Source organism: Phyllostomus discolor, chromosome 2, assembly GCF_004126475.2.
Source record: "Phyllostomus discolor isolate MPI-MPIP mPhyDis1 chromosome 2, mPhyDis1.pri.v3, whole genome shotgun sequence".
Taxonomy (NCBI): domain Eukaryota; kingdom Metazoa; phylum Chordata; class Mammalia; order Chiroptera; family Phyllostomidae; genus Phyllostomus; species Phyllostomus discolor.
Window position 1 is genome coordinate 182,625,148 of NC_040904.2, and position 27,739 is coordinate 182,652,886.

General features: G+C 34.8%; 1 protein-coding gene across 9 annotated transcripts in view; it reads left to right on the forward strand.

Moving 5' to 3' along the window:
- SOX5 (SRY-box transcription factor 5) overlaps positions 1-27,739 on the forward strand; it is a 931,891-nt gene that overhangs the window by 861,309 nt on the left and 42,843 nt on the right. For all 9 annotated transcript variants that reach the window (XM_036017301.1, XM_036017302.1, XM_028531943.2 and 6 more), the window contains one exon: positions 24,535-24,712. In XM_036017301.1, the coding sequence (XP_035873194.1) occupies positions 24,535-24,712 (178 nt within the window). The remainder of the gene's footprint in view (positions 1-24,534; positions 24,713-27,739) is intronic.

Genomic DNA, 27,739 nt, shown 5'->3' on the forward strand with positions numbered 1-27,739 from the left:
AGAAATCTGGCGGAGTGCAGTTGTAATAAAAGAACAAGATTCTGTTCTAATGGTAATGGCGTATGACAGACATATCACTTTGTCTGTCCTCAGCACCAGAGAGAGAGTTGGGGAAAGGTCACCTGACCTGCGCTTGGCATTGTTTGAGTGCTGTACTGAGCTTTGAACTGCTGCTTAGGAACATAATTATTTGTAATATTCAACAATTTTTTAAAAAGCCTTTAGAGAACTCACAGTGAATCTCTAAAACCTGCACATAGGAAATGGGTTCTGTGAATGGGAAAACTTGAAAAGGAATCTGGTCTCTTCCAGATGTGCATTGGAGAACATGGACAGTGTTACTTGTTGAGATTTACATGTGTCCTTGAACTTACTGCTTGTGTACTGGTTTCATTAAACTGGTGCACTGGTTTCATTAAACCAGTACACAATGGTTGACAGAGAGTCATTGGTTTAACTTTTTTAAAAGATGCTTTGATTTTATTAGGCACAGGCTAAGAAAAGATGTGTTTTTCCTGCTCTATTTTTCCAAAGGTTCGAAATTCAGATCATCAGCAGGTTTTTTAAGTTTCTCGGGTGCTCCATAAAGTCTTAATTCATGTATACTTGTCTTTTTGCAGTTACTTAATTTTTCTCCTCTTAATTCTACCCCAGGACAATTTTTTATTTATTGCTCAGTGAAAAGAAATATATTTAATTCTTCAGAGATAGGCTAATAGCTCATGGCCTCACAGCTGTGTTTATGACTAAATATTGGTTAAAAAACTGAATGAAAGTATGAAATCTTGAACTTTTGTGCACAAGAGATCCTGTTTAAAGGAAAATGTAGAAATAATTTTACTTTTCATATTAAGGAAAATTAGTTAAGGTATTATTTAGCAGTATTGGCTATTAAATTTCAAATTCAGTATTGCTGCTTTGAATCTGCATATTTTTCCTAACAATGATTAAACTTTTGTTACAGTTTAGCCTTCTGCCACAGGATGGACACCCATGTATTCAGTGACTTTCACTTTTGTACCACATCTTTCTCTATTTAAATTACTTCTACATTATTTGTTTCAGATTTTTAATAACCTAGATAGCCTTTGGTTTGTGATAGCAGTTGATGTCTTGATAACATTTGTTTTATAAGAATAGTCATATTTTTAATAAGAGAATTAGTATCAGCCTTAAAATAGTCCTCTTAGGAGAAGACTATTTTTACTCAGTTTTACACATGACTCACACAATTGTTGGCAATGTATAAACTTACAATTCCATGTTATCAAGAAATCATCATATGTCATAAATGTGTTAACAATCTGAACTTCATATTTCAAGTGTTTTTCCTTGGCAAAAGTAGCCAAATATACCCATCTATTGGGAAAATTATAAGAACAACTTATAAATACTATTAAATGTCTCAGCATTTGATGAAAACTTATTACCTACAGTAACCAAGAAGTTAGTTTGAAAAGCTGATGACAAGAGACAATTTCTGGGTGCTTTTCTGTTAACCTTGCAGTGACCCTAGTCCTCCCCCTGGCTGGTCACAGTTATGTCTCTGTCAATGACAGGATCATAGATCGTCCCAGTCCATTTTTTGCCGTTGTTTTCAAATACTCCCAGCAGTGATGTTCCCATTTGCTCAGCAGTAGCACCTGGGAATTATGACAAGATAAGAAATATCTTTTTCCAACAAGCCAGAAACAGTCCTGGCCAGCTTACTAGACATAATCAGATTTTTTGAGGTGTAATATCCTTGTAAATATTGCTTCAAATTCAGAAGCCAGAAGTGGAACTATACTGTTAGCAGATCCTGTGTCACCGGCAGGGTAATGAAGATCTTTTCTGATTTGCCACATGCAAATGCTAGTCACGTGCTTGTGTTAGAAATATTAGAAGTACCAATGACTCCTGTTAGGGTGCCTGCTTTTGCTGGTAATGGTACCAGTCCAGTGGTTGCATACTATCAAATAAGGATATCAGTACACACTGATCTGCAGGGTGGAATTTTGTAGTTTAATACTGAGTCACAAACTGTGGTACACATACACACAAAGATATTTAGCATTATGTGTGAATATGAGAAACCAGAGGATAATCATGATTCCTCTTAATTGAAAATTAGTTCTAACAGGAGATTTGGGAAATAAAGCTTTTTTGCTAACTTTGAAACTGTTCTATAATGCTGGGGGAGGAGGGAGGGCTGAACACATACAGTATATCCACAACCAAGTTCAACCATCACCAACACTTACTATAAAAATACTATTTTTACTATTTGAAAAAAAAACACCCTTTCAAGATAAAGCACAAGGCATCAAAGCGATTCTGTAAGTTTGAAATAGAGAAGTGCCAAGGCCTCCACAGGAGTGTTTCCATGAAGGAAAGTTCAAAAAGCACTGCTCAGTATAACTATGACTTCATTTAGTATTTTTCACATTTTATCTGGCCACGAGAAAATTTGAGTCACAGTAGTCGCTAAGATGTAATTTCCATTTTGTTAAATTTCCTTGAAGACTACTATTTGACTTAGTCTTAGAGCTTTCCAGGTCAAGATCTCAAATAATTACTACTCACTCACTACACAGGCCTAGAACTGGTCTCTGAATGTTGTATCTGCAAGTCATCTACTTAAGCAGTATCCATAAAAAGAAGATGCCATCCATCTATACATGTAAGATACAATAAAGTCACTGATCCATCCTGAAACTGCTGGACCTGTTCTTTTGTAGATTTCATTTCTCCTACAACTTCAGAACAGAAGGAGATGTTAGTCTCAGCTAATTATAACGACATTCAAACTGACCAGTTTCTATTCTTACGCTTTAAACACTGTCTGGCATATCAATTAAATGCTAGAATCTCCTTAAGACCTTGCTCTGTACAGCTGCTTTGTGCTTTGTGGAAGGGCTGTTGAACACTCTTTGCTCCCTTGTATTTCAGTATCTTTGAAATACCTATTTTGTGAGCCTTTGAGATGTGATATGCATGTGTCGTATTCAAGACGTGAATTCATTTGCAGAGAGTTAAACTGTAAATGTGGCCCATTATCATTATCATCACTTTCTGGGTGGGACGTATTTATGGTGGCTGTAACATAGTAGCTCTGTCATTTTAAATGAAATAGCTTTCTTTTTGTAGTCCCATGTGGCTAAACTGAAATATGTTAAATGAAGTGTTATCAACAGAACCCCTGTGATGAGCCTCTTCCTTCCTTTTTTCATCTATCGATATATTCAGTTGACAGGAATCTCAAAAAGCCAGGTACTTAAACAGAGCATTTCTGAGTGCAGTGGTATTAAATGCCCAAGGAGGTCATTTGGTGATATATTCTTATGACTCAGGAAGAAGGGGGTTGGTCACATGTGTGTCATAAAAACAATAAGAATTACAAAAAACAAAGAGAGATAGACTAGTTATATTCTTGGCATTTAAAAAAGGCAAGATATACTGAGGGATTTAGGTAGTGGCCTTTGAATTCGGTGGGCCTGCCCTCTGGTTTCCAGTGTACCATTTTGTTTGGACAGGAGCCTGTCTTGCATGCAGCAGCTAGCTCTGATGAGTCGTGTCAAAGCTCTTTAATAATGCAAACCAAGATGTTGAGCGTGTTGCAGACACAGGAATATCCACAGAATCACATTTTTTTAAGTGAAGGTTGCCCTCTCCAATAGGTCCAACCCAAACCAGATTCACTATCCAAAAAGCTATGTATTTAAAGCATTTTAATTTTAAAACCAGGCACTTAAAACCTAAATAGTATATGAAAGAACAACAGAGCAAAACGAAAGAATGTTCCTCCACTTAAGTGTGCAGTGCAACCTCTGTGAACATCATGGCTCAACATGCACCAAACAAAAAATGTTCACACCTGTAAGTTTTCCTCAAAGAAAGGATGTACTGAGCCATATGCAAGCTGAAAAAGGGACCGGCTCCTGGGGCATGCAGTCTAATTCATGAGCAGCAGTGCTAGATGGAGAAGACACAGTGTCTCCCATCCGGGTATCGACAGGGCTCTTCCATACAAACACTTTGGGGGAGAAAGATGGAAGTTACTTTGAAAGGATTACACTCGCTATCGTTAAAGGGGATGGAGTGCGGATAGTTCTGGGATAGGCACATAGTCTGTGAGGAAGAAGTGTTTGCTCCTTTGCATTGGTTGTGGTTAACAGTCCAGAAAAGATCATGTCCAGCTCTGTGGTTGGCTCTTTGGCTATTCTCTCTAGATCAATGTAAAAATAGCAACTTTAGAAGTTCATTCAAAGTTTCCACATACACTTAGAAATGTTATTAGACTTTGGTTGGTTGTTGGTTTCTACCTGCAATTGTTAACTCATTAACATCTCTTGTCTCTTTCACTCTCTGGCCTTGTCAGAGACAGAGAAAGCAAAAGTACACATCTGTTATCTTTCTTTTTACAGAATCATTTATCCTTTTGACTTCCTACAACATTCTTCAAGTCAATTAAAATCTTTTGTTATGTATCCTAAATAATTGATCAGAGCGTCATCTGAGCTACTGATTGCTGACCCTTTCTCCCCTTTGGCCCTCGCTTGGATTAGAAGTGTTTGAAAAGAGAATTGAGAAGTGACACCATGAAAGATTACTCTACACCTCCGATTTCCCTCTCTGTATTGAATTAAATATATTCTGCTTAAAAATTCTTCCATATTCATGAATAAGAGGAATGTTAATGGTCTCTTTCAGAAATACCCCAGACTATAGATGTGTTATTAAAATTACAACTACTAGTGTTTCATTTAACTGATGAAAATAGTATATCATATTTATTTTAGATTTCATCAATAGATTTTTCCTGACAGAGAACAAAGCATTCTACTAATGCATTTAAGAGTGGACAGGAAAGCCCTGGCTGGCATAGCTCAGCGGATTGAGCGCAGGCTGCAAACCAAGTGTCGCAGGTTCGATTCCCAGTCAGGGCACATGCCTGGGTTGCAGGCCACAGCCCCCAGCAACCACACATTGATGTTTCTCTCTCTCTTTCTTTCTCCCTCCCTTCCTTCTCTAAAAATAAATAAATGAAATCTTAAAAAAAAGAGTGGACAGGAGATAGAAAACAGTGTAGTAATTATAGAGATATAGATGTAAGAGTCAAAAATAAAGAGATGTAACATTCTAACTTGAAGACAGATAAATTCAAAACCCAAAATACTCCAAAGTTTCATTTATTTAACAAAATGTATCAAAGGTTTTGTTTATAGAATTATGGAAGGTGAAGGAAGAAGGAAACCCAGAAAGCTTGTAGTCCAACTCATAATAGTCAGTCACAAGGTCACTTTGCCTCTGTCTAGACTCCTACTAGGCACTTCACAAGGTGGCATTATTTTCTAAAGAGTAACTATTAATGTCACAATATTCATATCTAAATCGAACTATAATCAACTTTCCAGTATTCCAACTTGGGATTCTGTTGAATGGCAATTGCATTTGTTATACTTTTTCAGTGGCAAGTGATAGACAACCCAGCCCAAATGGATTGAGCAAAAAGGAAATGTACTCATTAACATTTTTTAAAAGGTGATTCTTACATCAGGAGCTCAAATAGTAGGACATGGAATTGGTCTCTATCTCTTAGGTCTGTTCTTTTCTCACTCTTCAGAGAACTGCCTCTCTTTAGTGTTCTGTAGCTCCTTGTGCTTACACCTACCATTCACTGACTCAACGAATCTGAATGTACACCTTGCAGGTGCCAAATTCAGTTCAGGGCAGTAGAATTACACTACTATAGCAAAGAACATAAGAGTTTGCCCTCTTAAGATTTTGCAGGTTAAAGGTAAGAAACAAACTGTAAGTAATTAACCAAATAGGTGATTTTGTATATTATAAGTGCTATGAAGAAAATAAAACATGGTAAAATATGGAGTGCCTGGGGACAAGTGAGGTGATCTTCCTGAGTTACAAAGGAAGCCCTTTCTGAATCATGAAAGTGAAAGAACCTACCAAGGCCTGAGGGAAAGGTCTTCCAAACAGGAAGAATAGCAATTAATTGCAAAGACCCTACTATGTCAGAGCGGTTGACAAACTCCAGGTTTAGAAAATAGGCTGGGGTAGCTAGAATGCAGTGAACATGAGGGGGAGTGATATAAACTGAGGCTAGGAATGAGAAAGACTAGATCACATAGGACTTTTTCATAATTGGGAGTTTGAAATATATTGTAAATGTATTCATTTTTTAAAGAGACATTATATATTTTCCATTTGTCAGACCACTTATTAAACTGCTGTAATGATCTACTTAATGACTTCCTTTCTTAGGGTAATATGTCTTTGAAGCAAAGAAAATTTTTTTCTTTTATCCCTTGGACCCATTAATATTTTAATCATCTATACAATACTTCCCTAGAAACACTCATATATTTGAGCCCTAATAGCCTGTCTTGGACCTTGCCATTGGAGAGACAAGGATACTTAATTCAACAACTATCTGTCAATTGCCCGTAATGTGGTGATCTGCATCCTTGGACATGAGGATGCTGGTGAACAGTGTCAACAGGTCTCTGTCCCCATGGAGCACAGAGTTCACAGTGAGGAACATGGTGAGGGATATGGATAGAAAGAGACGATCACAGGTACAGGTGGCAAGTGAGTGCCAAGGGTATGGATTGAACCTCACATATTTCCAGGGGATTTTTCAGATTCACGTCATTAGAGATTTTTCATTTGTAGATAAGAAAGCACATGAAATTGATAGTACTTGTCATCACCTGTGGGAAGCAAATTAATGGTTGAGTTTTTGGAGTGATATGTTGGTACTAAGACTAATTATATGAGTATTGATTTAAACATAGCCACCTTAAAAAATTAGAAGTGTATAAGTGCTCATAAGAGTTTTGGAATTTTTATTTTACTTAATGTCTTTTGTGAAAGTTATAAAGCCATGTAAGAAAATAGATCCTAATTTGTAATTAATCTGGTTTTTGCTTTTGTTATTTGTTTTTTAAAATTTTTAAATTTCTACCCCAAAATTTATAATGCAGTATTATTTCAGCAGCTTTGCCAAGCACAGAAGACTTGTAGCCGTCAGTGAAAAATGTACTACAATATTAAAAGAGCTGCAACAGAGTAGTTTTAAGTTATAAATAGCTTAATTTTTATCATTGGGCTCAACCTGCAACCTCCTAAATAGAAAATTTGTGAGAGGACAACCTCCTTTCAAAATCAGCACTCCCTTCTTTCCTCCGTTTCTTCCTCCACTTCCTCCCCTCCTTCCCTTCCCTTTCTTCTTCTAGTTATAAATTTTACTAGTCTTGCCTCTTGTCATAAATATGCAGTGCTACCCACTTAAAAAACTTTATAAAGTTTCTGTGCAAGCTTCATAAATAATGTAATTATTTTCTTGGCAAAAAAATTCATTATATGATTTATTTACAATTGTACATTTATAATTCACTTAAAATTCTTTTTATTTTACTGATTTTGAGTTTATATTCAAAGTTCTGATATATCTGTTTTATTGTTCTATAAAGGGAGATACTTTTTCAGTTACACTTATTTTTAGATTTTCTCAAGCATATACAATATGGAAGTGGTATTATAATTGCACAGTTAACTTATGGAGAAACAGAGACTGTTTTAATCCAGTGCCTTTCCAAAGTGTTATAAGATACTGTTTTCCATCATTATTCATATTGTTTTTCATTACTTCTAATAACCAATTAAAGAACACATATTCTTAATTATGGTTCTTTTAAACAAAGAACAGTTAAAATTGTATAACTTGATTAGTATTAAATGTGAAAAAAATGCCTTCAACTGATGCACAGTGAATGGTATAATTCATATTGATTGATAATTATTGTTTAGGGTCTGCCTATATCAGCAGACAAATTTGCAAGCACATATTTCTTATCTCATGTATCTTAAATTTTGAGAACATAGACACAAAATAGCACTGAAAATGTAAAATACCTTTTTTCGGAAATAAGGAAAATTTTTATAACTTCTTTTACTTGAAAATATATTTTATTTTTTTGTATACTGAAATAAGAATTTTGGTCATTGACATTTTAATAAGTATTAAATTTGAAAATACATTCTTAATGGTTCAGAACATTGAATATTGAGAAGAACTTATGTAGCAGGTGCTTCTTGGAAAGCAGCATACCTATGGATGCACATGTCTAAACAACTTCCCTTAACCTGAGTCCTAAGGTGTCCTAAGTGTCTCATGGCAAGAGACACTTAGTACCTAAGTGTCTAATTGGTAGTACCAATTACTACCTTGTAGATAATATAATTGGATGCTTCTATGAATTACAACCCCCGTTCCTGTGAGCAGCAGGACTTACAAATGCAATATCCCACAGCTTTTAGCACTTGTACTTCTAACGGTAGACTAGCTGATTCCACTGGGTGACTTTTATCAGAACCTAAGAATACAAGGAAACCTTTAAAATTTTGATTTTCAGGTGGATAAAGATGAGGTCTCTGATTTAGAGAAAACAAAGACCAGAATTTTCATTTCATAGATTTATATAATCAAAGTAATGTGAAGGAAACAGATATAAACTCAAATATATAAAAATTCGTTTTCTCTCAAATTGTTTGCCAATACCAGAAAAGACTATGAACCTTATATTTTTCACAAAATGACAAAATATTTTTTATTAAAGCTCTGTTTTAGTTCTTGCAAAAAACTAAATTATCAGTAATGAGATTCTGTATGAGACTTGCAGTAATCATTATCAGTAATGAGATTCTGTATGAGACTTTCATTTCGATTGGGTCTTTCAATAACCAATGAATCTTATTTTTTTTCAAGTTTATTATATAGTTTGAGCTGTTAGGGTTTGCTGTGCAATTTTGATGACTTTTGGCAGTCTGGATATTTTATAAATAGGAGAAAATATTAAACCAAAAATAGAAAAGATAAAATTCTGCAAAAATTTTTCTTTTGTGCTATTTCCAGTATTTCCAGTAGCACTTAAAATAACATAAGATATAAATGCAGTTGTGAAGTATGTATAAAAGTATTAAGACAAAAATAGAAATGTCCTTAAATAGGTATAGATTTGTGTTTTTTGTACTTCTCTGTGCAACTCTTTTGATGATCAAAGTTTATTTTAAGTCAACAGGAGCTCAATATTCAGGTCAACCCTATCTAAACTGATGGTAAGACAAGAATTTTGGGTCAAATGATAGAATTTTTAGTGCCACTTTTCATGAAAATAATGCTGTCGTTTATTTTAAAAATGATGGCTCTGATCCAATTTTAAGAGAACCTTTGGGTAATTCTTGTTGGATTTGGTTTTGCTTATCTTTTTACATTACCATTTATAATGTTGCAGCAGACTATAATTTTGATCTATTATATCTGGAACTATAATTTATGGACTTGCAACAAACTAAGTGAAGGAAAGATCAATTCCATAAGATTGATCATAGTAGGTACACCTTCATCCATTGAATTTTAAGTGGCTGGCTCATAGTATGTGCTCAGTTAGTGTTTACTAGACAAAATGTTTATATTATACTGCTTGACTTTAATAATAAGTAGTTAAATCTTAGGTGTCACTGTGATATAGTTTTCACTATATGTTTCTGCAATTACATTTACTAACACAGCATGATTTAAGAGAATGTGCCCATATATGGATTCTTTTATTTTATTATTTTATTTATTTTTATTTTATTTATGTTTTTAATGTTTATTTTATTTATTTATTTATAGAGAGAAGGGAAGGAAGGGAGAAAGACAGGAAGAAAAATAACAATGTGTGGTTGCCTCTCATGTGCCCCCTACTGGAGACCTGACCCACAACCCAGGCATGTGCCCTGACTGGGAATCGAACTGACAACACTTTGGTTCATAGCCCATGCTCAATCCACTGAGCTACGCCAGCCAGGGCTTCATATATGGATTCTTTGAAAATTCAGTAATATATATTTTTTAATTCTTTTCAAGTGAACTCTGGAGCCTTTGATGTAACTATATTATGTTATAGAGTTCTGGGCATGTAAAATAAACATTGAGAATTTAATAAGACTGAAATAAATACTTAAGCTCTAAAATATTCTTGAATCCTTTAAAAAATAAACAATATCCACTTAAACTGCAGTTAATAAAATATAATTTATCCTAAATGAGATATCTTCTACCAAGAAGAGAATGTCTTCTTTGGTAAAAAGACATGTTTCAAGCATTAGACTACATTTCCTTGAAACAAAGCTGTACATTTCTTAACTTGTTTATATAATTTTTAAAAATCACATGATGACTACGCTAGTCATACATGAGGTTTCTAGAGTTACTTTTGGAAGATATCAATATTTATTGAGCACATACAATGTGCTTGATACTGTGGTAGAATAAAAAAAAAAAACAAAACAGTAATTGACATCCTGTACAGTGTATTGAGGAATGCAGGCAAAGAGTTCAAATAATATGGGCTAAGTACTGGTCAAAGAATAATAGAGAGGTAAAGAAAACAGTTTCCAACACTATCTGAGGAGAATAGGATAAGGAAAGACCTCCAGGAAATGTGCCATTGAAAAGGTTTTTAAAAGAAAATGAAACAGCCTGTGCAAAGACACAAGGGTAAAAAGAGTTGAGTATAGGATTTTGTCTGAATTATAAACAAATAAGGCTGACTATAATGCCTCTCTGGAACTCTGGAAGAGAACCTGAGAAGAATAAAACCGTAAAGAAAGATGGGAGTGTCTAAAGGATGGAGTGTAACCTTACCACGCATTCTCTGATCTAGCCTTACCCACCCCACTGGCCTGATACATTACTTCTGCCTTTCTCCCCATCCCAACACCAGTGTTGCTCGAGTGACATCACACTCTGCCTCTCTGAACTGCTGTTGCCCTCTTTGTTCCACTTTCTCTCTCGCACCTACTCATAAGAACTATCTCAACTAGCACCTCTATGCAGAATTGGCTATTTTGTCATGTGACCCCAACACACAGATACTCCTTGAGTAGTATCACAGCACCCCTATGATGCTTGATTGTATTTTTGATCCCCGGTATGACAAGAGTCACTTGAGGGTAGGGATGATTATATCTTATTCATCCTTAGCACCAAGCATAATAATTAACATATAATCATTGCTGTAGTTCTGTTACAAGAATAAACAAACAAACAAACAAATCAGCAAGTCATCTGTGGAAGTAAACCAAGCAAGATACCAGATTCAAACATATGACTGATTTAGGGACCCCCTAGGTGGAAGCATCAAAGGTCAATGGCTTGGATCACTGGAGGGTGATTGCAAGGCAGCTTGAGCTGCACAAAATTTACCTGTGAGTAATGAAGCAGTCAGTGCTGTTGTCCTGCGTACAAAGGCCACATGCACAGTAAGATGATGGAAACAGAGTGAGGCTTGTCCTTGTTTATCCTGTCAGTCTAGGTGAGATTCACTGGATATAGGAAATGTGGGCGTTCTGGTCATTGGAGAGATAGTATTTCAGGTAAACTGTGTGTGCTTACCTTTCTCACTTCTTCCTATGATCTGAATTAAGCACTGATTAGTTACTTCTTTTGGCCCTGATTCTGATGGCGAAATTTGCTTTTTCAGGAATCTTGAAATTAGAAAAAGTTTACCTTAAAAAAAACTATCAGCAGTATTCTAGTCAGGTATAAGTTAATTAAGTGGCATTCTGGTTGGTACATTAGTTTTCTGAGTTTGTTTAGTATGAATTCATGTTCAAGTGAATGGCCTCCCAGACATATGCTGAAGAATTAAGTGGATGCTGAAATGAAAGGCACAGGCTTATACTAATATTGGATAGTTTTGTTATATTGTTTAATTGGCAGTTCAAATAAAGTTTGAGGAGGAAAATTATGATTTCCCCTCCTATTTGTATAAGATTATGTTTCACTGCTTCTCATTTATAATGAACAATCTAGCTCATATATGGCAGAGAAATTATCTTATGTATACACAGTCACATATTTGTTTATATTATATATCACATATAAATATACATATATTACATTTATTAATGCAAGAATCAAGAATGTAGATTCATTTTATTTGGCAATCTAATGACCTAAAGCAACATTCAAGCTAAGGTCAAGTCTAAGGCAAATGTACTCATTCTTTCTTCTTAGTTGCATCTAAAAAATATAATCAAAACTCCTATGTGGTAATACCATTACAGTTTCTATATAAAATCTTTTATGCTAGACTGTGAAATGTGTTATTCCCTTAATTTTATGGGCTGGGAAAAATTAGTTATGAGGCATTACAGCTGAGTTTCACTACACATTAATTATTTTAATTGACTGTTTCTTGAATGAATAACTGATAAGTCAATCTTTCAATTCCTCATGCTTCATGACATCCTTAACTCAATACAGACACTTAAGAATCATTATTCTATGAGAGCTTTAATATAAATTTGAGATTACAATTAAAATCAGGGTCTTACCTGATGCTCAATACTAAGCCTTTTCATCTTTATTGAATTTCTTTGGCCTATACTTTGCATTTAGTATTATAACAATGGTAGGCAGAATATATAATCAAGCTAAGCATCCTCAATATGTTAAGAAAAAAGTATTTTGTCTCCAGGGTACGATATAAAAACTGGTCTGAACTGACATTCTCTATAAATAGTCATCACCCCTTCGACTTCTTTAAAGACATCATCAGTTCCCTCCCAGTCACTGCAGTGAAGACAAAGAATGCCTTAATGACTCTATTGAGGTTATCATTAAAATAAAAGGAGATTTTCAGACATCAGCTATAAATCACTATAAAATGGCCTGTGGGTAACCTTTGACACAACTCATTTGAAATGAACCTGGGATGGATTCATAGCCTTTGGTCAAGCCACTAGGTGGGCTAAAGGTCTTTTCCATTCCCTCCTTCATTTCTTGCAATATTAGTTCCTCTTGAAATGACCAGACAGCACCTGGATATATATAAATTGGCATGTGTTTCATGTTGAAATAAAATAAGTCCATTCAGAATGTAGTGTTGACGATGTCTATGGCACTTGAAATATTTACTCTTTTGATACATACTTCAGACATATAAATGCATTTGGAATGTGCTTGTAGCTACTTTGTTAAAATCTTTCATGATTGGGCAATTATAAACCTTTTGCAAGGGTTCAGATTAATGTTACCCAAATTGAACTCTGTATAGTCTCTATCATAATGGGAGATAAAAATTTCTATAGAATTAAGAAGAAATTACAAGATTACAATGGTTAGCGTGATTTTTCAAAGAAATTATTGCTTAACAATACTTTTCCCTGCTGGCATTTAGATGATAGAGAGGCAGCTCTGAAAAGTTGCCCAAGCATATACACCCAAGTGACTTGAGCTGAAAAGTCGCAGGCTTACTATAATTTTGACTATTGGCAAATCAGAGTATCTGTAATCTCAGCTTCCTTATCTGTGAAGTGGAATTGATTATATCTTACACTCTTGCTCTGAAACCAAAATAAGAGAAAATATATCAGGAAGCTTTGTAACTTTTAAAATACAATTTAGATTTCAGGGAGTAAAGTGAATAGTATTAGAAAATCAGCATTATAAATGAGCAGATATAAAAAATATATAAATTAATTTAAAAATGTATTAGTTTTTAGGTTACTAAACTTATTAAATGTACTTTTATATATCTTCTAATATTCAACTGTCACTCCCCCTAAATATGTATCTAACTAAGAGTGATCAGAGCTATAAGCATTTATTTCTTATTTGGAAACTAACCTTCTTAATGAGAAAATTGCATTAAAAATTAGAATTTCTCTTTGAGTAGGGAGCAGTTCCCAGGTAAAAATTGCGTAATTCCTGTATGCAATTAAGCATATACCATACCTTTTTGTCTTAATTCATGCTCTAATAGGTTAATTATGAGAAAAGGAGAAAAACACTTTTTGTCAAAAATTATTGGAAAATAATTACTTTTAAAAAAGATTTTATTTATTTATTTTTTAGAGAGGGGAAGGGAGAAAGAAAGAGAGGGAGAGAAACATCAATGTGTGGTTGCCTTTCATGTGCCCTTATGGAGGACCTGGCCCGCAACTCAGACATGTGCCCTGACTAGGAATTGAACCAGCAACCCTTTGGTTCACAGGCCAACACTCAGTCCACTGAGCCACACAAGCCAGCACAGAAAATAATCACTTTTGATAACTATCTTGAAGAAGGAAAAATGAAATGATCTGATCCCAAATAGCAAATTTCATAGAGCTTAATATTCCTAGAGCTCATGCCTGTGTACCTTTTGTGTTTTTAGACTCCAGAAAACGGTAGTATGAGGATCCACAGAATAAGGAAATTATAACCTTATGAATAGTCCTGAAAATTGCACTTAAACATCTAAGATCTAAAATCTAAATCCCAATTGTAGGCTAGTGAGCCAGTCACATTTGTGACAAAGAATTCAATCTAAATAATCCAGATTAAATGAAATACAGTTTTTTTCAAAAGAACTTCCTTTGTGACATTCTTTTAGATTAATCACAATGATATTGAAATATAATTTTCTAGGAATTTCATAGCTTTAAACTGTACTATGATTTAGTGTCTCTATACTACTTTACCAATCAGAAAATGAATTCCTTCCCTCTCATTACTACCAGTGCTGGAAATAATGCCTCAAAGATGCTTTTGTAAGAAATTAAAGAATAAAAATACCACATGAGAAAAACGGGCATATGGAACAACTCTGCTCATTCTATATTCAGAAATGAACATCGCTAATACTGCTCTTAATCTGAAGGGTGAGAATCAGTCGAGGCGAAAGCAAGTGGGAGGAAGAGGACGGAGTTTTTCATTTAATTTTATTTTTACTTATCTTTGGACTTTTTACCCTTTATCTTCAGTGACTGCCCCTTTTGCTCTGTCTGCAATGAATGGAGTGAAAGGAGTTGTAGTTTGCTTGTACTGACTAGTCAAGTTTCAAGTTAAATTAATAGGAAACCTGTCACTAAGAAGTTCTGACAATGGCTCTGTTAACTGGCATCTCCACGTAGAAAGCAGTGAGTCCCAGAGATGTCAAACCTTCAACTCTAAGAGGAAAGCAAGAAGGGAAAAGAGAGCAAAGCTCTGAAGACTGGAAAGAGCTATAAAATTCAAGCAGTGAGAAGAATGCATTTGAAGAGATTTAAATGCGGAGGGATACATTATGGTCATGCGTGCGCTTCTGTTTTGTTATTCACTAGTCAAAGTGTCATTTGTGTTGTATGTAGATGTAAAGAATTCGTAAAACACCTACGAAAGATAGTAGAAAATCTTGGAATTTATCAGGAGTTAGTCATTGATTTATCTTAACTCTCTGTATAATTAAAACTCAGTAGTTAATGTTTATTTTTTTTATTTAAGGCATATGTGAGTGATACAAACAATCACTACAGTAATGCTCGCCCTCAGGAGAATCGCACTGTAAAGGGTGAGAGTACTCGAGAACATCTGCAAAGACTCCTTTAAAGAGGAATCTTAAACTACTTACAACCTGATTATTTTTCATCAGTTCAGGAAAACAGCTGATGCAGTAAAATGAAATGCACTGATATGATTGTCACAGCTGGTAATGACAGGGTGCTACTTGAGTCTTCCCTGACCATCTTGCTTTGTGTCCAGTTCACCTTCAAACCCATTACACACACATGTATGCACATACACACGTCCCTTCTTCCCCAAGGTTCAGTGCCTTAGGCAATTCAGCCCTTCCTCAAGTCTCCCAAATACACACCAATGCACTCGCTAACTGTTGTAACTGTCATTAATCATTAAATAGTTATTCACAGTTGTTCTGCTAGAGATTTGTACCTATTAGAACCTGTGTATGCATGTATGTGGACAATGGAAATGAGGTCTTCTATTAATATTTAGAGTTAGCATTAAATGACTTATATATGACTATACCTTCTATTTCTTCTACCCCTTTCTTCTAGGTTCACTAGGTTCTCTAAAGATGGTCTGTCTTCTTAAACCAGGGCAAATGTTCTGCATGATCTCAAAAAATGTCAATTCAAAAAAAAAAACACCCCATAGATATCTTTTTTTGCAAGGGAACATTTTTAGTCTTCTGAGGTCTTTGAAAGTATTTGATTTTTTGTTTCAAGATCAATTCATTCTTTCATCTAAAGTTTTCAGGATTATTACCCTCCCTCCAAATAATAGGCCTCCTTGTGGTATTTACCTATCCTTTAGGGCACTCCAGTGGGACAGGGAGTCTCTACTCGTGTGTATTGGTGGTTTTTATATTGTCCCTCTGTCCTTTTGATAGGAATTCCTTTTGTGGATGCAAGTAGAAGGGTGTGCTCATTTTGTGCATCCAGGAACCGGCACAGGTGCCATCCCCAACAGCGAGGTGGCGGTACAGTGTGGACAGGGTGGCTTCTATTTTGTAAAGCTGTATTGCTCTGAGAGCTCCTGCTGTCTTTATTTGTAAACCCATTCTGTCATTTGATAATTTTGTAGTTCTTCATTTTTTTCATGTATTTTAGTGGAACTAATAGGGAAGTAACAATGACAAATGCTTCTTAATTATGAAATTAAGGACTGATTAGGTGGTGCCAAGAAAACATTGTATTCTTTTTCATGTAGTGACCAGTGTTTTAATTTTTCTAGAGCATTTTTAAAAGCTTTTGGAGATTTGCATTTATGAATAAATAAGAGGAACTGGTATGATTACGATAGTCCCCCCTTATCTGCAAGTGCTATGTTCCAAGAGCCCCTCCCAGTGGGTGCCCCAAATTCAGTTAGTACCAACCCTATACGTACTATGTTTCTCCCTAAACATAAATACACTAACAGCTTCTCTTGGATGTACTCAAATTTCCAGCCCCACTGCTTTTGTGTTTGGGGCCATTAGTAAGTAAAACAAGGGTTACTTGAACATAAGCACTGTGATACTGTGACAGCTGATCTGATAACCCAGAGGGGTACTAAGTGACTGATGGGTGAGTAGCATATACAGTGTGGAGATGCTGGACAAAGGGATGACTCATGTCCCTGGTAGGAAGAGTAGGTCAATGCAAGAAAGAGTTCATGGTACTGCTCAGAATAGCATGCAACTTACAACTTCCAAATTGTTTAATTCTGGAATTTTCCATTTAATATTTTTGGGCTGTGGATGATTACAGATAACTGACAAGGAGGAAAGCAAAACCTTGGATAAGGTGAGGACTGCAGTATTAACATCAGCTCTTACTGATCCATGCAATCATTTGAAAGCTTGAGTGGTGCTGATATATCCCCTTCCAAAGTGACTCACTCATATTCTCACAGGCCTAACAAGTTAGCATCAGTTGTTGGCAGAAGGCCTCAGTTCCTTCCAGGTAGACATTCCAATAGGCTGTTTTGAGTGTCCTCCTGACATGACAGCTAGCTTCTTCCTGGGGGTGATTTTGCCCCCCGGGAAACATTTGAAAATGCCTGGAAATACACTGAGTTTCTGAAACTTGGGTAGGAGTACTAACAAGCATCCAGTGGTAGATGCCAGAGATATTATAAAACTTCCTACAACACATAGGATAATCACTCACAACAAAGAATTATTTATCTAAAATGTTGAGAAACCTTGTTCCAGAACCAAGTGATCCACAAAAGAGAAAGGTGGAAGTTTTAGTCTTTTATGACCTAACATCAGGAGTCAAACTTTCATTTCTGCAGTATCCTATGGGTGTTACAGATCAGCCCTGTTCATTGTGGAAGAACACATGGGACATAAATACCCGGAGGCAAAAATTACTGTGGCCCATCTCAGAGGCTGGCTATCACAGCAGCACTTTGTCTCTAGAGAGAATGACGGTACTTGGTTTAGGTATTTCAAAGCAATTTTTAAATTAAAAAATTAATGTGAAATATATGATATTCCAGAAGCCAGGCTTTTTATTCTTTGCCATATTTGTTTTTAAATATCTATGTATGTGTTTGTAAATACAATTTATATTTTTGAGGCATTAAATCAGCAAAGTCAGAAAGCAAGGAAATACTTTATTATAAAGTATTAATGGAGAAGGCACAGGGGGCATTTTACACAACAAATTAAATTATGAATACTATTTGAATTGTTTTAAATTAAAAGGACCAACAGTTTAAATGTAAATGCAATGATAAATTACTACATAGAAGCAAATATCCCCCAATTACACTACTAGCATCTACTTTTAAAAGAAGTAGGTGCACATTAAGCAAAAGTATAAAATGGCAAAGTGAGGAAGCCAAAGGAGAAGCTAGAACATATTACCCTGGTCTAATTAACTGGAGTCTTGCATTTAAATGGCAGTCAAATCTAATGATAGCATTAACACAACAAAAGCATACCTGCTAAAGAATTCTTGGAGCTCTGTCTGCATGGTTAGTAAGGCATCTTGCAGTCTCCAAGTCCAAAAGCAAGCACCTGTTTATGAAAGAGGCTTCAAGACTCTGTGCTCTGTAAGATGAACCTAGTAATTAAGTATGGAGTTGGGGAGACCACATGAGCAGGATTTCTAATTTTTGAGAGGTTAAAAAAGGAATAAAATTTTTAAAGTTATTTTTATATTATATTTATTTAATTGACTCTTGCACTTAAATGGAAACCTTTTCTCATCTAAGTTCTACTCGAAGGAAAGATCAGGGAGGGATATGGCAAACTTTTTGAAGATCCTCATTATATGTCTGTTGTGTTTTGTTTTTCTCTTTAGTAAACCTCTGCTGAATTGTAGAAAGGCGTGTCTTATTTGGGTGGGGAACGTGAACGAGGGCTCCCACAGTGAACAATAAGGATAGCAGAAGAAGGTGAATGTGACCACAAGCTAGGGAAGAACAAGGTGGCATTAGTGCACATGAGGCAGTGCAGCCTGTCATATATAACTTCCCTACTTAATTTAATACAATTATTTCATCAGAGAGGATAATAGCGACAGGGTGATTAATTTTGCAACATGTTTCATGAATGCTTTTACTTGTGTCCATATGTCAGCATTGCTACTTACTTCACATGAGTGTTTATGATGAGTAGAACAATTGCAGTTTTCAAACTGTGCAGAGAAAGTACCCTGAAATTTATATATATATATATATTTCAATTTATATATAAATATATATATATAATTCAATTGTTGTACAGCTATTAAAGGAGTAAAGCATATTTTTAAATAAAATAATATATTGAATGCATAGACAAACTATCCTCAAAGAATTCAGTTTAATAAGATGCAATTCCACATAACATGTGCACCTAGATCTCAAATAGAAAAAAAATGCATTTCTTTGCTCTTTATTATTGAACACACAAAACAAAAACCTCAGAGCCACCACGTGCCTGGATGTCAGGTCATTTGTGTTTTTCTAATGCCTGACATATTACAGCCATTAATAAATAGTTGAAATTTTATTCAATAAATAATGAATGGATGGATGAATGATTGAATAAATTTATATGGCCTTGTCCATTACCATTAGAGTGCTATAAATTTGTTAACTACCACATAAATGTTTGATTTTACAATAACTACTTTAGGTAAATATTTAAGGAAGTTGAATTTTGAGACAATTGTGATGTGGCATAAACTAGATCATCAATTAGATAAAGAGAATGAATAAATGAGATTTTTTTCGGAGAGTACAATCATGTGCACAAATTTAGCAGTCCATCTTGTCATCCGAGGTCTGCATTGTGGGTATATTTCCATGTTTTGAAGAACAAGGATGCAGGAAGGAGGGAAGGCAGAGAGGGACGGAGGGAGGGAGGGAGGGAGGGAAGGGAGGAAAAACAGACTTCTTTAGGACAGTGATATCTTTATTTTCTAGTTCTCTATTAAAATTTCTTAGCAAAGAAATGAATGAAGGCTAAGGAGTAGAAAGAAAGAAATAACCCTCCAGGGTTCTGGAGAATGATTTTTCTTTTCTAAATTATCATTGATTTCTATAAGTAATCAAATATCAAAATGTATTTGGTCTTTGTTAAAGTAACATGTTTTTCTCTAGAATAAACTTATTATTTGAAAGTCATCTAAATTAAATGTTTTTCTAAATGAAATATATTTTAACTTTATATGTTACAGTGTTTGCTAAGTTTACCTGGAATAATCCTGCATTCATGATGACAAATGATATTTCTCCAGTATATCTAAGGCTATATATTTGTGTCAAATTATTTCCATACCTGATTTATTATTTATATGGATGGGGTTTCATTGGCTGGGATACAATTTCATTAGGACCTCCATGATAATTTTAGTATTGTGTGACCACAACCTGATAATAAGTGAAGTGTTTACTTCCAGACAAGTTAGACTAGCTGTAAGTAAATGAAACATGCCTGAACTATTATGGTTGCTTGTGTTGTACTTTGCTTTGCATTCTGTCCCAGGCAACTAAGATTAGAAAATACTTTATTAGGAGAAAGTATAACATGAATAGTTTCTTAAAGCTTGAATTTAGATGTATAAAACAGTATTCTCTTATACATTATTGTATAAATTGTTTTATTTCTGGCATATTGTATACAAACCCTTGGTATTTTTTCTCAAAAAATAGTCTAAGTTAACTCTTTAATATTAAGGAAGGAAAATTTTGATGCTATACAGTGTAGGGAAGAGAGAAGCATAAACAAATATAAATAAGTGAATGATTTGTGCCTCAGCTTTTAAACCAATGTATAAAATAACAAATATGTGTATTACTTCGTTTTATTATTTTATATGATTGACCATTTTGTGGTAATATAGTTAAGCCTGAATTTCAGAAAATGTATTCATTATCAATTTTTATATTTAAGTTTAAATTTGTCATGTGAATGAACAATATTGTATGTTGAAGTCAAAAACCTGGGTTCATTAGAACTTTCTGGAGCCCTGGCTGGTGTGGCTCAATGGACTGAGCATGGGCCTGTGAACCAAGGCATTGCCAGTTCGATGCCCAGTCAGGCACATGCCTGGGAGGCAGGCCATGTCCCCAGCAGAGGGTGTACAAGAGACAACCACACATTGATGTTTCACTTCCCCTCTTTCTCCTGCCTTCCTCTCTCTCTAAAAATAAATAAATAAATAAAATCTTTAAAAATAAAGACTTACAGAAATGAAAAAAAAATTTAAAGATCTTTCTGAACCATAGTTTCCTCTCTAGTTATTAATTACTTCACAGTATTGGAAATTAAATAAATGACTTGAAATATTTATAATTCTACCAGTGGAAATAATAGTCTTCTATTAGTTAAAACTTGTTTACCTTAACTTACACATTTGCTTTAGCTTACATGCTTGTTTTGTATTTATCATATACAAGTTTAGAGCTATTCAACAGGCACATAGGATTCTTTTTAACTATCATTTTTATAGAAATGAAATACATATGATATGTGCTATCCTCAAAAGTTTGAACTGACAACATAATTTAACAATTGAACAAGCATTTAAAGGAAATTGCTTTCCTCACTGCTTGATGGTATACTTGATAGAAATACTCTTTTACAATGCTTTCTTGACCTTAAAAATTTCTTATATTTGTCTCTATCTAAATTATTTACCTTAATTTTTAAAGGTATGTTTTATATATAAAAATAAAGGTAATCCTGCTAAGCTTTCAGATTTCTCCCAAATGAGATATTGCAAATAATAAAGTAGAAAAAGCCTTCCATTTGGTGTTTATTTTGCATATTCATAATAACAAGATGCATGTCATAAATGAATAGTCCACTTCCATTTCATAGTTTGGATTTCTAAATCTTTATCTAGTCAAGTAAAAAACAATTAATAAAATAGGGAAACTACTGTGATTTTGTATTCTTCATGAATAATAAACATTTGGTATAGCAGCTCTGTAATAAATTATTAAAAGAATCAAATTGTGAAATAATATCATGCAATGGGTCAAAATTGTTTTTATAGTTACCAGTATGAGGATCAAGCATGCGGGTTCTTATTAATATACCATTAGCCAGGTCACACAATGAAAGCAAATGAAAGGGCAATCATAAATGACATTTCTATCAACTTTGGAACTATCGACCTCTATTATGTCCTTGGGGCTTTGCACTTTTTGGCTCTCAGACATCTGTACTGCCTTGAAAGGAGGAGAATATTAAGAGTTCCAGTGGCTCTCTTGCTCTAATAACTGCCTTGAGTAGTCAGTTTTTAGTATGCTTGTGCAATAGTTCTTAGTGCTTAAAACACAGCCTGTGGCATTTCACCCCATCAGCACCACATCTGCATCATCTTCATCAGCACCACCGTCCCTTCTCTCCACACCCACACACACACACACACTATTTCCTTGTGCTCAGAAATCTCTGCTGCAAATCTGTGAATATTATAACCTCCTCTCTTTTTTCTGCACAGTCAGGTGAAACAGCCACCTTTAATTTCTTCAAGCATCCCCTCAAAACTTTTGCAAGAGTTGTGATGCTGTCAAAGGAAGTTTGCAGGCTGTCATGACAAAAGCCAGTGGTTTAACACGGAAGGTGGCAAGCAGCAAGCAGGTGCAACGTTTGATGGGGGAAAAGTGCCTCGAATATTTATAGCCTTATAGGAAACAATGAAGCTCCTACCTGGCTGAATAACAGGGAGAAAATATGATTCTAATCCTTAATGGCTCACTCAGTCTCAGTAGCATTTTGTTTATTATGTAAATGCATGTTCATATTTATTATTATTAGTGTATATGGTATGTTCTGATAAAATTTTAAAGGTTGAAAAATATTGCATAATTTTAATGTTACCTCCTTATATTGAGGAAGTTTTTAAAGTGTTTTGAAGCCAATAAATATATATATTTAATAATCTCCCTGTATATTATATAAAGCAGTGTCTCTCAAATGCTGGTGTGCATCACCTGGGAGTGCTCATTAAAACACAAACTGCTGGAACTCATCTCTGAAATTTCTAGGAGAGAAAATTTGCCTCTCTAAAAGGTCCCGGTAGTGCTGGTGGTACTAGTTCAAGGACCACATTTTGAGAAGTAGTGATTCATACTGGAGTAGAGTAAAAAAAGGGAAACAATATCTCTGGATTTCTGCCAAACTTAACATCTTATACACAGATCATGGCTGATCAGCTCAACTAACTGTTCAAATTGAGGAATGTAGGAGTGATTTTACCCAGTCATGGAATTATCTTACTTCACTTTTTTCCAAGGTTCTGTGAATCCATATAAATTTGGAATAATGGTCATTAATTTATTGTACATCTAACATAATTACAGAGTGCCATTTTATTATCTCTTGGGTATTCAAGTAACTGTTCTTTTCTATGAAAGAGAAAAGAAAATTGAAAAAAGTGTTAGTCTGTTTTCCTAACCTGTCCATAGGTCTCATAAGTACAGCTAACTATAAAATCTAGTAACATTAAACCACTTTTAAAAATACAAATTTGAAATCGATGTTATAGTATACCACTTTAACATTTTAATAAAGTGCCTTGTTTCAATGTTTATGAAAATATATACATCAAATTTTGTGCACATTAATTAACATGTTTACTAACATGTCCCCATGTCACCAAATCATGCCATTTGATTCTAAATTGTTCTACTTTCAAAAAGTCATCCTGCTACTACTGGTAGGTATTTGATATACTTAATTTATGAAGATTAAATAGTAACTAAGTGGAAAATACATTTTTATTCTACAATAATACCTACATAAAATTGAATATAATGTAAACACTAAAAATAAATGATATATTTCAATTTTAGAGAACAAAAAATAATAACTTTTTATTTGTAATGAAAGAAAAGTGATGTAATGTTAATATCTGATTATTATACATTGTGATTAAAATTTCAGTGATAATTGTATCCATAAGGGCTAATATATATATATACATATATATAATAAAATCTAAACAATGAAACCTGATCTATTCAAGCATAGAACAATTGAAAACCTCCATACCTGCTGAATTGACTACATACAAATCTTTATACTATCATGCAGAACACCATAAACAAAATCTGTAAAGCAAATTTGGATTTTAAAAATGTAATGTTAAGTGTTTAGAACAGTGTTGCACATATATAAATAGTATATGTTTGTATAATGTTAATTATATTTATTTTCAATTTTAAGTTAAAACCAAAAGTACTTCTGTGAAAATTAAGAAAGGGGATTATTTTATAAGACAGTTAGAAAGGTTTCTCTTTTTTGTATTTAATTTGGAGAGCAGTTCTGATCAGAGGCATGCACCATTTAACACCTCCATCGCAGATGCTTCAGGCGCTCTGCCTAAGCACCAGGGTACAAAGATGTGTGGGACTCAACCCCTGTTCTTTGGAGGCTGGCAAAAACCTATCTGCACCATACTTTTATATGAACTATGCATTGTCTCTCAGTAAAGATGAAAAATACAAATAATAGCTCTTTCAGAATATTTCTTACAGGTGATATCACTTACATGCTTTCTGGATAGCCGAGTGCACATATACCTTATCTTATAAAAAGGTATTTCATAATACGTAGTTGAAAGTGACGTTTTTGACAGCTAACCAAACACTTGTACTGTTCGGATTGAATGTTAAGATCACTGATTGGTAGAGTCATTTGTTGGGAAGTGACAGGCGCCGTACCTTTGTTTTTCTAGACATTTTAAATCAGCTTTTCCTTATCACAGCTCATGTTCTGATGATCATTGCAGGATGAAGTGGCCCAGCCACTGAACCTATCAGCCAAACCCAAGACCTCTGATGGCAAATCACCCACATCACCCACCTCTCCCCATATGCCAGCTCTGAGAATAAACAGTGGGGCAGGCCCCCTCAAAGCCTCTGTCCCAGCAGCATTAGCTAGTCCTTCAGCCAGAGTTAGCACAATAGGTAAGTTCTGTTTCTTTTGTTCTTGCTGATTTTCTGTTTATGGCAATTGAATGGAATCATCTTTTACTGGCAAATCACGCATACCCTATGCATGGCTTCAGTTCCATACAAGAGTTCCAATTTGATGAACCTCATAGGTCTGTTTTAAACATGCAATTGAAATTGATAACTGAACCCCAAGTTACAATGTCCCCCTGAAAACCCAATTGAACTGCTTGTGTGTATTGACATACCTGATGCTCTTTAGCTTGTATGGAAGAAGCTTAACGACTCATCACAGAGAGCAGTGGCTCCCGAATGTTTTTGTCAGGCGACTTGCATTTTCCATCCCTGAAATTCATTTCTCTTTTTTGTGATGTATACAAAGTGTACATAGTAATGAAATACCTTCTGCCTATATCAGCAGCCAATCATCAGGATATGAAGTTTGTTTAAGTCCATACTGTTTGAAACTTATCTTGATATATCCAAGTATTAGAAAAGTGAGTAGCTTTATTTTTCCATAATTTTCATTTCAGTGGAGTATCCAAACATTAGAAAATGCTTCTATAAGCTTTTAAAATTTTTCAATAATTTATATTTTAGTAATTTTTATTTTACATAAATTAGACTGTAAATACTTACTTAAACTCACATTTATTGATATGTTTATTATCTGCAGATAGCTATGAGGAGGCTCACAGACCAGCCCTCAAGTAGCTCAGGGTTTAGTTGGGGGAAAAGTCATCTTACTGTACAAGTCAGCCATTGCCCATTATATTCCAGAGCACATGTACAATCCTTTGGTCCTAGAAAGGAGAGTGTTGAATTCTATTTGGGGAAGGATCAAGGGAGGCTAGGCTGGGGATAATTTAATTCAAATGGAGCCTTGAAGAAAAGATATATTCCTAGACATTTTAGATTGTGAGAAAAAAAAGTAAAATAGTATATTTTTGAGAAATATACTGATCTGGCTAGATATAGAGTGAGTGAGCAGTGGAAAGTGATCAGAGCTAAAACTGACAGGGGCAGATGGAATCTGAGTGAATGCCACCCTAAAGCAGTGTTGACTTTTTCTCCAGACAGCAGTCTGATCAGAACTTTAAGAAGAGCCTTGGCAGCAGAGATAGATTGGAAACAGAGAAATCATTGTTTTATTGTAGAAGAGTAAATGGCATGAAATAAAAATAACCAATGATAAGCAAGGAAGAGAATAGATGGCAGATATATTGTTAAAGAAGAATCGGCATAACTTATCTACAATAGAATGTACCTGGTGAGGTTCAAGTTGGAGACAGAGGCTAAGATTTTGAATTTATAAAATAAGGATAGTGCCTTAACTATGAAAGAGGAGACCAGGATGGAAGCAGGTTTGGAGGAAGACATAATATAAAACTGTAGTAAATGATGAATTTCAAGCACAAGGAGCCACTAATGTGAAGTTGTTCATGAAGAAATTGTAAATATAAGCCTGATATTCAAAAGGATTGCTATAATTTTTGACATGGAAATTATTTCTTATTGAGCTTGTTGAAGTCATCAAAGCAAGTAATTTCACACAAAAAAGAAAAGCATGTGTATTATAAGAAGAAAAGTAGGCTAAAGAATCATAGGTATTGCCCACTATTTTAGGTATCTCCTGCTGCCTGACTAATCAACTTAAAACTCAGCAGAACAAACTGACCAACATTTATTATGTCATAGTTCCTAAAGGTCAGATCTGGGAACAGATTAGCTAGGTGGTTTTGGTTCAGGGTTTCTCTTATGGTTGCAACCAAGATGTTAGCCAGGGCTGCAGACCTCACTGGGGATAGCTGATAATTTTCCAAAAAGACTTACTCTCATGACCGTTAGCTGGAAAGCTCAGTTCTCTGCCGCATGGGTCTTCCCATATTGCCGCTCCTGCATGATGGCTCACTCTTCCCCAGAATGAGTGATGGAAGGAGAGAGCAAAGAGAAACCCACGGTGCCTTTAATGACCTGGTCTCCAAAGTCACACACGGTTCTACTCTATTCTTTTTATTTATTATAAGAGAATCAAAAAGTTCAGCCCAACTCAAAAGAAGGGGAATTAGGCTTCCTGTCTAAAGAAAGGAATATCAAAATATCTTTGGATGTATTCTAAAACCATCACATATTTTAGGGGAAAAACTGATAAAAAGCAAGTGTCTTAGAATGTAGATAGGATGGTGTCATGCTAGACTAAGAAAAAAAAAATAGTCCAAGAAGGAGGGGTTATTAATAGTATCACACTTGCAGAAAAGTTAAAGATGATGAAGAAGAAAAGCATTAGGATTTGGTTGGAGCTCATGGATAGGCAGACAGAGAGGTTTCAGTACAAGTTTTTAGCAGAATTCCAATTACAAAGATTTGAAGAATATAGGGAATGCAAGTACAGTTGATATATAGACCAGTCTCTATAAACATTGGTGTTGAGAAGTGATTTTGAGAAGGCTGAGTAGTGACAGATTTTAGAAAAACCATGTGATACAGCAAGGAGAAGAGATGATGAAAGAGAATTAACCTTGGAAAGAAGAAAAGCCCATTATATTTTCTGAGACTAAAGGAAATGAAGAAAAGAAAGGTAAAGTTATAGAGAAATTATGGGATGGATAGAGAGAAAGCTGAACAGGTCTATTTCAATTGCTTCTGTCTTTGCAAAGTAGAATTCCAAGTTATTTGCCAAAAGCAAGTCAGTCTGGGGCAGTGCCACAGCAGTGAGAAGAGAAACAGTGAAAACTTAAGATCCGAGAAGTTTGAAAAAGGTTTGGGGTATACGTAGGTTTCTTACTATTACCCACCGTTCTGTCATGGTTGCACTCTCAGGTACTCGGCTCCACATCCAAAATGGACACCAAGATAAGACTTGCTTTGATGTCCTAAGTAGGTAAAATAAAAAAAATATTTTATTTGGCAAGAATGATTTCTTTCCATAGCAGACACGAAGGCTCGTAAATATGACAGTGTTGGTATATGAGCTACTTGTGTAATGCCATCAGAACTAGAATATTAAACTAATGGACTAACTAATGCATTTGCATTTGCATT